General features: G+C 37.2%; 1 protein-coding gene across 2 annotated transcripts in view; it reads left to right on the forward strand.

Annotated features, from left to right (window-relative positions):
• The window catches only part of PTBP3 (polypyrimidine tract binding protein 3), an 89,115-nt gene extending 80,496 nt beyond the window's left edge, over positions 1-8,619 (forward strand). For both annotated transcript variants that reach the window (XM_032214685.1, XM_032214686.1), the window contains 2 exons: positions 2,525-2,602; positions 3,028-8,619. In XM_032214685.1, the coding sequence (XP_032070576.1) occupies positions 2,525-2,602; positions 3,028-3,160 (211 nt within the window). In that variant the 3' untranslated portion in view covers positions 3,161-8,619. The remainder of the gene's footprint in view (positions 1-2,524; positions 2,603-3,027) is intronic.
• The last annotated feature ends 613 nt before the right edge of the window (positions 8,620-9,232 follow it).

Consider the following 9,232-nt stretch of genomic DNA (forward strand, 5'->3'; position numbering starts at 1 on the left):
TGGACCCAGCTATTTTGAAAACCTATTGTCCTGTCTCCAACCATCCTTTTTTGGGGAAGGTTGTTGAGAAGGTGGTGGTGCTTCAACTCCGATGGACCTTGAATGAAACGGATTATCTAGACTCCTTTCAGTCCAGTTTCAGGCCTGGGTACAGCATGGAAACCGCTTTGGTCGCCCTGACAGATGATCTCTGGTGGGCCAGGGATAGAGGACATTCCTCTACCCTGGTGCTTCTTGACCTCTCAGCGGCCTTCGATACCATCGACCATGGTATCCTTCTGCAACGCCTAGGGGAGGTGGGAGTGAGAGGCACCGTTTTACGGTGGTTCTCCTCTTACCTCTCTGACAGGTCGCAGTCAGTGTTGGTCACGGGGCAAAGGTCGACCCCTAGGCCCCTCAAATGTAGTGTGCCACAGGGTTCAGTCTTGTCCCCCCCCTCCTATTTAACATCTACATGAAGCCGCTGGGTGAGATCATGCGACAGCATGGGGTAAAGTACCATCAATACGCGGATGATACTCATCTGTATCTTTCTGCCCCGTGCCAGCTCAGTGTAGCGGCGGACGTGATGTGCCGATGCCTGGAGGCTGTTAGGATCTGGATGGGGGTGAACAAACTTGTGCTCAATCCCGATAAGACTGAGTGGCTTTGGATGCTGCCCCTGAAGGACTGCTTAGACAGTCCATCCTTAACCCTGGGGGGCGAAAACTTACGCCCCTCAGAGAGGGTTCTCAATTTGGGGGTCCTCCTGGATTCGCAGCTGAAACTGGAACATCATCTATTGGCTGTGACCAGGGGGGCCTTTGCCCAAGTACGTCTGGTGCACCAATTGCGGCCCTATTTGGATCGGGAGGCACTTCAAACGGTCACTCACGCCCTTGTCACCTCGAGACTGGATTATTGCAACGCGCTCTACATGGGGCTACCCTTGAAAAGCGTTCTGAGACTGCAGTTAGTCCAGAATGTGGCCGCGCGAGCGATATTGGGTGCACCGAAGTACACCCACGTTACACCTGTCCTCTGCGAGCTGCACTGGCTACCAATTGGTCTCCGGACGCAATTCAACGTGTTGGTTATCACCTTTAAAGCCCTACATGACTTAGGGCCAGAGTACCTTCGAGACCGCCTACTGCCACATACCTCCCAGCAGCCAGTAAGATCCCACAGATTGGGCCTCCTTCAGATGCCGTCAGCCAGACAGTGTCGGCTGGCGGGCCCTCGGAGGAGAGCCTTCTCTGTGGCTGCTCCGACTCTTTGGAACCAGCTACCCCCAGAGATCCGGACCATACCCACTCTCATGGCCTTCAGGAAAGCTGTAAAAACTTGGCTGTTCCGGCAGCCCTGATTAGAATGAATGTATGAGGTGTTGCTGTTTTAAACTGTTTCTTTCGTTATGTGTTTTTTTTTCTCTTTATTTTTGTAAGCCGCCCGGAGTCCTTCGGGATTGGGCGGCATATAAATGTGGTTAATAAATAAATAAATAAAGCCACAGTGAGGCAAATCCAGAAGGAGGCAAATGTACCTATAAGGATTAACTGAATGAAGAACCTACAGCAGAAAATTAGTTTTAGTCTATATTGCATTTTCATGCTGACCTACCAAGAGCCACAGCCCAGTTACAGCCGAAGAAGTGCATTTGGCATGGAATGGGGAACATTAGGCATCCTTCTGATACATTACTTAGTGCCTTAGCTCAAGATAATTTGACTTCTGCAGGAATTAAGTTGTTTCCATTCTTGGCCTTCATACTCTAAAGACTATTGTTTTATTTTCAGAGCAAAATGTATTCATTTGATGCAGTAACAAAAAAAAATCTAGGCAACTTTAATTCTAACCCTCTATCGCGTCATAAACAGTCGTGGATTGGCATCACTCGGTATACCTGATTCTGTAATGGACCTCTGAATTAAAATGCTATCTATTCATCCTTGACTTGGCTCAAAACAATGCTGATATATGCTGTCCCAACAAACCAGCTTTTCCCAAACATGACATTTTCCAGATGTATGGACTTCCAACTCCATAGCACTTACGAGACTTCTGAGAGTTGAAGTCTATACATGTTGAAGATGCCAAGGTTTGTGTGCTAGACACTGCCCTAGACAATTCCTATCACTAGGGAGGGTGTTTTCTGAGTTACTGCTTTTCAGAAAATAATTGAGTTATTAAATAATTGAGTTATTGTTCAGAAAAAAACTTTTCTGATTTATTGCTGAAGGGTGTATGAGCAGGCCAATTCTTATAGGCAACATGATTCTCCTTTCAGTATCTCACAAACCAGTAGGGAAAATATCCACCAATCTGCAGCAGCAAAATTGGCATGAGTCTTGCTGGGTTTCACAGGATTCACTTCTCTGCCGTTCAGGGTAGCTTCTGGGGAAATAGTCACTCTCATCCAAGAAGCTTCTTCAGAAAGTCCAGTTGCCTCTTGAAAAAGCACCTCTGAGACAAATGGGAAGAATATTTCTCTTTTTAGATTCCATGAATATTTGCTAATGTTGGATACTTAATTCCATGTTTACAGGCCTTCTATCACAGTTGATGACCTGAAGAATCTTTTTGCTGGTACTGGGTGTATTGTGAAAGCCTTCAAATTCTTTCCGTAAGTTTCTGCACTTTGTGCAAAGAATGAAGGATATGAAGGATAATTGATCTTGAATTAATATTGATTGATCTTTTTTTAGGGGGGACGGGACGACATAGTTACATAAAATTAAAAGCTTGGCTATATCTCTGAATTTCCTTTTCTGAAATTAAAAGCATAGGACTGGAAAGCTGCAGCTGAAAAGTGTTTGCTTTAAAAAAATTAACAGCAAGTTTTAGCGCACTGACATAGAAGAAGAAAAAATCGGAGTCTAAATAACAACCAAGATTTTTAGCAGTGTTTTTCTCTTGCAATGTAAGCAGAATGAGAGTTTCTGAAGATTTTCCAAAATAAGTACCATACAAGCAGAATGTGAGAGTTGTGGTAGTGAAGATGGTGCTTTATAAATATATGAACTTAACTGTTAACCTTTTTGCTTCTAGAAAAGACCGCAAAATGGCTCTTATCCAATTGGGCACTATGGAAGAAGCAATCCAAGCCCTTACTGAGCTTCATAATCACGATCTTGGAGAAAATCATCACCTCAGAGTTTCCTTTTCTAAATCTACAATCTGAACCTGATGCATTGAGGACCTTTTGGAGTTCAGCGTGTGTGCCCATAGTTCCAGTAAAAATTTCAGGCAGAGACTGTAACAGGCCAAACCAATGCTGCATCCTTGAACAATGAAACTTGTGTGATTCATGTGTAATTCTAGACATTGTAACAAATAATGGGTTTATCTTTTGCTGTAATGGCAAATAGTCCTCCACAAAAAAATTCTGTTAATAATCTACCTTCTTTAGTAGAACCCATCTTTTCTTTTCCTTTTTGGTGATTTCAGGAACATAATCAAGCTTTTATTCCCAAACAATATTTGTCTTCTTGTGTTCAAACAATGTGATCGATGGAATGTTTTAAAAATAATTTTGGGAAATTACTTTATACATCAGTTACATTCAATATATTTTTGTTGGGAATAGGTGTTTTTTACCAATTAATGTTTTAATCATCCTCTATTGAAAATATTGGAGGAAAGGCCGTGCCTTATTTCTCCTTGGAGTAATATAATGATATCCAATTAATTCTGTAACCCACACAGGCAAATTGTCCTAAGGTGACCATGTTGACAGTTCTAACTAGGCATTACATCAGAGTGTGAGAGATAACTGTTGTTACTATGGATGAAGTGTAATAAGATATTGGAGAAAATGAAAGAAGAAATAGTCCTGATTTCAAGTTTTGTACATTTCTTTCAGAAAAATAATTGTTTACACTCCTAAGGAAAAAAATCAGGTCTGTCATATGGTTTGACAAATTTTTAGAAAGGTTATTTTTTGGTAAGGTCTTGTTTAAATATAAAATTAAACCTCAAGGGTTTTTTGTACCACTATAATCTCTAATACTTAAATCAAAATTATTGTGAATTTACTTAATTTCTTATGTGCCTTATTATGTGCTTATAATGATATAATAGTTTAGAGTTTTATCTGAAGTATCTTTAACTGTACTGTGGCTTTGTGAAATTTTTCCCCTTTGTCTTAGTTTTTAAACATTTGGTGATTTTAAAGATGTTTTTAATAAGTAATAGTCAAATCAGATTTTGGTGCTTTGGTATAGGGATGGGTAGGTTGGGAATGAAGATAACTCAGTGCTCCTGCATCTAGGCCTCTTTACAATATTTTAGGGGTTGCAGTTGAGTGATGCCCTTGTTGGGCTTTAGAGAATGTTCTCAGTTTCTGGTTGTTATGTAACAGTTGAGTTATTGACTCTGAGAATATTTTGCCTCAGGATTCTTTTCACCCAACAGTAATGGGCTTGTTGTGCTCGGTGCAGATGGGTTTGCATTCACAAATGTCAAAACTTCAGGAGTGAATGTTCACTCCTTTTAGATGCAATCTTAACTATTTTTTTGTGAAATATAGGTATACTCAAGTTATTTCTATGATTGTAATACAATGTTTTTAGAGGGGTCTCACGATGTTACGTCTACTGAAAAAAAATGCATTGTTTTATAAAATATTCCTCTTGTCAGTAAGGATGGTAAATCCTTTCCATTGATTTGAAAATGGAGATAAAGATTTAGAAGAAAAAAATGGAACATGATAATATGACGTGTGCTCATTGTCTTTGGAACGTTTAGTAAGTCAGGTTGTTCTGTGAATACCAACTTTTGCTTGGCAAAAAGAATTTCACAGCTTTAGATCAATCTCTAAACTCCTTTAAAATGACAAAATTATAAGTTACCTTTGAAATGCAAGTTTCTTACTAACCTTGCTGTAGCATGAAAGGATACGCAGTGAGACACTGGCTGCCTTAAATTTATGTAGTTGTGCGTGGAAGATAGTTGATAATCACAATTTGGACACTTGATTAGCATGTATTTGTTTTGTTTTGTCAACATGTTTGTTTCTTCATGTAAAGCTACATTAGTGTCCAGTAAGATCTGATCCCATTTTAGCTATGACTTGCAGCTGTTTGAAAATAATAAGTCTATTAAAACAAGCCAACTCTAGAGTAGCAACATATTTTCTTAGTTTAGCAAACTGATTAAAACAAGTGCCTGATTCTATTATGGCACATGAGCCTTAGTGTTTCCTTTCATTCTATCAATTTTAGTGGACCATGGCTCAAAATAAGTATATTCAGGATTAGCCCCTTAAGCCATTAAATAGCTTCTTGGATTAGAGAACCAATAAATTTGCCTTGTATTGTAACTTGCTAAATTACTTTTAGGCTTGGTCACCATGTGTTTAATGCTGCTACAGAGGGGGGATGTAGTTGGACTTGATGAATGTAACTGAAGCAGGAATAATGAGACTGAGCATTAACATGTATAATATCAAGAGTGTTGTGTATGAGTGTGTGTGCGCATGTGTATGATGTGAAATACCTTATGTTTTATGCTGATAAACATTGCAAGCATTTAATTTATTGATTTTACTAATCTTAAACAATTTTGTAGAGTTAAGAAAAATAAATGGTCAATTTAAGATTTTTAAAAATATCATAGTTCCTATAAAAGTTCCTACTTTCAGTCTTGAGTTTTTAGACCTATGATTATAGTTACATGCTGGCAAATGGTTTGGATTTTATTTTGGATATATTCATATATTAGTGAGGTCTCATCATAATTACATTATATTCTGTATAAATCATGGTTGTAGTGTATGTGTGTTTAACATTTTGAGTTTGATTTTACTTGGCAAGCTTGTTTTTTCCATGAGTTGCAAATATAAAAAATGGCAGTACAAACTTTGCGTTTAAAACAGGAATTCCATTTATAGCAATAGTTAGCTTAATTTTCTCCTTCTGTGGAATGTTTTAGAAGGCAATCTCTTGAATTTGGATTAAGATGAAAACAGATAGTACCATTTTCTTGTCCTTTTATTCCTTTGCTGCAGAACATTAGCAACAAATAATGTTATCATAGAATACCAAGTGGTTTAATTAAGGATGTGGTTATTGGGTAACATAATTTTTTGCAGATATTGCCTTATCAAGCACCCTAGTATAGGAAATTATTTGATCATTCTCACCACTTTTTGTTGCCTTATCCTTTATTTTCTGTTAAGCCGTAAAGCTCCGTGGCCCTTGCAATTCCTTTGGAAGTGCAGTTGAAGTAACAATCTTCCTTGTCAGGCATTTTTGTGATCTCTAGTATTTGGGTTGAAGAATTGAAGGTAATTGGTTTTTAATCATATTCATACATAACAGCAGTAGCAAAGGTGCTTTTTTAGTAAACCAATTAGCACCTTTTATTAAGAAGAATTTGCAGTTCCATAGATAAACATTTGTGGTGAAATGCGTTCTAAATTATGAATTGTGCCACATTCCTCATCTGATAGCAATGTAAGAGAGCTAAAATTCCTTCAGAAACAACCAGGTTCAAACCTCAGGTCTGTGGAGAGGCTAATTTGAAATAGTATTGGCTCAAGTTTACAATCAAATAATCACCCACAGTCCTTAGGATTTTTATTCCTAGAGGAAAAGCCATAATAGTTTAACAGTGAAATGCAAACTGGCTGTATTTGACTATAAACTAGGAAAAAAATAGACTGTTTTTTCTTTCAAAATTGGCTCCGGAAGGTTAACTGCAGTATGTATCCAGCATACATACAGAGCTGCAATCTCTTACAGTCTCTTCATACCATACATTCTGTCTTTAATAATAATAATTGGTATATATACATGCCCAAATTTGAATATGGTTTAATTTAAATATTGAGCCACAATTTTTGTTTCTATCCGATATATTTGCAGGTTTCTGAATGTCAAAGCAACATTAATTTGAAGCTTTGTCCTAACTTGGTTGCCTTTCCTGTTTCTCACCTTTTGTACTCTTAACTCTGCTTGAAGGATACTCTGTAGGCTCTGTGTGCCTATATTTTCAAAAGTAGCCTTGAGTTGTCTGTGTAGCATCTCTTCTTCCAGACTGAAAGGTTCCACCTGCAATGGATACTTACTCTAAAGTTTAGCATGTGGGGGGCATTTTGTGAGCCAAATCCATTGCTGCCTATTTAAGTATGTCCGAGGAAGACCCTGGTGGTACTTCTGGGAATAGCAAATCTAAGCTGTGCCGTTCCAATCTTCATCCTGTCACACATATATTGCTATGTTCAAAGCAGACCTGAGTAGATAACTGTATTAAAGCCATTTTGTTTGCCTTGACACTTTTGTGGACTGGTAACTTTAATTACAACTGCCAGATTTGAATTGTGCTGAAAACTGTTGAAGTTTGCACACATATGTTTTTGAAGCAAACAAACTCCTAATTGTCTTTGCAAAAATCTGTATGTAGTATATAAAACTGTTTTTAATTTTTAAAGCAAATTTTAACAATTAGAAATTATTTTTAAAAAAATGAAAGATTCATAAATCTTAATTTCAGGGTTTTACAAAGAAGAAAACAATGGGACCAAAGTTTATGTGCCTTCAGTAGATTTCTGGTTTTTTTCCCCTAATCTTTCAGTCTTTAAAATCGATACTCTTGTGTTCAAGGAAATGTGTATTTATATAGACTAAAATACCAAATGACCCATGAACATATAATGTCTTTATGTGCAGTTGATTGCTTACTGTTTCAGTCAGTTTATAGCTCTTTTGCTGTCTACCATTGTAACATGAATCATGCTGTACCATACAGGAGTTCCAGACATCTGGCTTTACGGTTCTCACAGTAACCTGGAAAATAATAAATGAGTGAGGAGGATATATACTTCCTCTTTTATAAGTGAGCTCTTGCAGAAAATCCCATTCTTGGATTAATGTGCATCATTAGTGAGGATAGGAGGAAAACACCCAATCAGTTATATTTTTAATTCATCTCTTTAATTGTGGGTTTTTTTTTCCTTCCCCAATTTGTTCTCCAGTTTCTGAACAAACAAGCCTCCCACTTTCTCAAGATACGGTTGTTGACCAAACAAAATGTTGCATTATTAGATTGTCACCTCATTTGCAATGACCAAAGATTGCTTGCTCCAGTTTTATTGAAACATCTTGCCAGTTCTGTCCTTGAGGTATTTTTCTTGAAAGACTCCATGTAAAGTGGCCTTTTATCTGATTGTGGGTGGTGAACAGACTAATTAATTAAACAAGAGATAAGATTTTCTAAAAATGTGAACCAAATAAAATGGTCTAAGGGAAGGGGGGGTGAGTGGATATTTAATACTGTATTCAGACAAATAAAGGCACACAGTTACGGGAGCCAGACATTCCCTAATTTTTCATGTGTTCACAAATCCCTTTTTAAGTTTGTAAAAAATATTCATCTAACACAAGAAAATGCTGTAAATATTTGTAACAACATTTTTTTACCTGGCAAAAAAAAAGGTTTTTGGGAACAAGTATAAAATGGTTTTTATATTATTAATAAAAAGAACATCAATTGTCTTGTATATTTTGATAAAGCAACAGTACCAGCTTTGTTTGTTAAGCAGCTTGTGGCATTGGAGGGGAGAAAGGATTCCGTGTTGTTGAGATGACTTGATGTTATAAATGCAAAGAAGTTGAAATATTAAAGAAACCTATTTTCTAACTGTGTAGTGCATGGTTAATTTGAATTTCTGTACACTGCCGTTTTATTTCATTTCTTTTAAGTTTTGTGTACTTGCTGATTATTACTCGAGTATCTACTTAACTCTTTTTCTAAAACTCTAGTTGTAGCATGCCTCTTAATAAATGTCATGACATCTGTACTCTCAAATTTTCTGCGTTCTTGTCTATTACTTTAGGTTTCTCTTTTTAATTGTTAAGCTAATGTCTGTCTCTTTTATTTGTCTTTCTTTCTTCTATTGGCCATCTATACTTGCTCTCTTTGGATTTTGTCTCAAGTCTTTGATAATCGTGTTTTCATGAAACCACCTTATAAAAAGTAATATATAATTGTAAGACAATGTACTGTTTTGTTTTAATTTGTTCTGGGACAAATACTCTTAGAACAAATAGTTATTATGGCCTACTATTATAAGTAGGCCATCTGAGCCTACTTAACAGACTTAGCAGAGAAAGTATAACAGCACATAGCTCATCAGCTACAAGTTATCACTTGCCACCCCAAGCCAGCAAACATGAGAAACATTTTGCCACAAGTAAAAAACATTGTGACTTTTTTTGTCCTTGTTCATTCCATCAAGTCAGAATACCATTGC

This window comes from Thamnophis elegans, chromosome 3 (genome assembly GCF_009769535.1).
Source record: "Thamnophis elegans isolate rThaEle1 chromosome 3, rThaEle1.pri, whole genome shotgun sequence".
Lineage (NCBI taxonomy): Eukaryota > Metazoa > Chordata > Lepidosauria > Squamata > Colubridae > Thamnophis > Thamnophis elegans.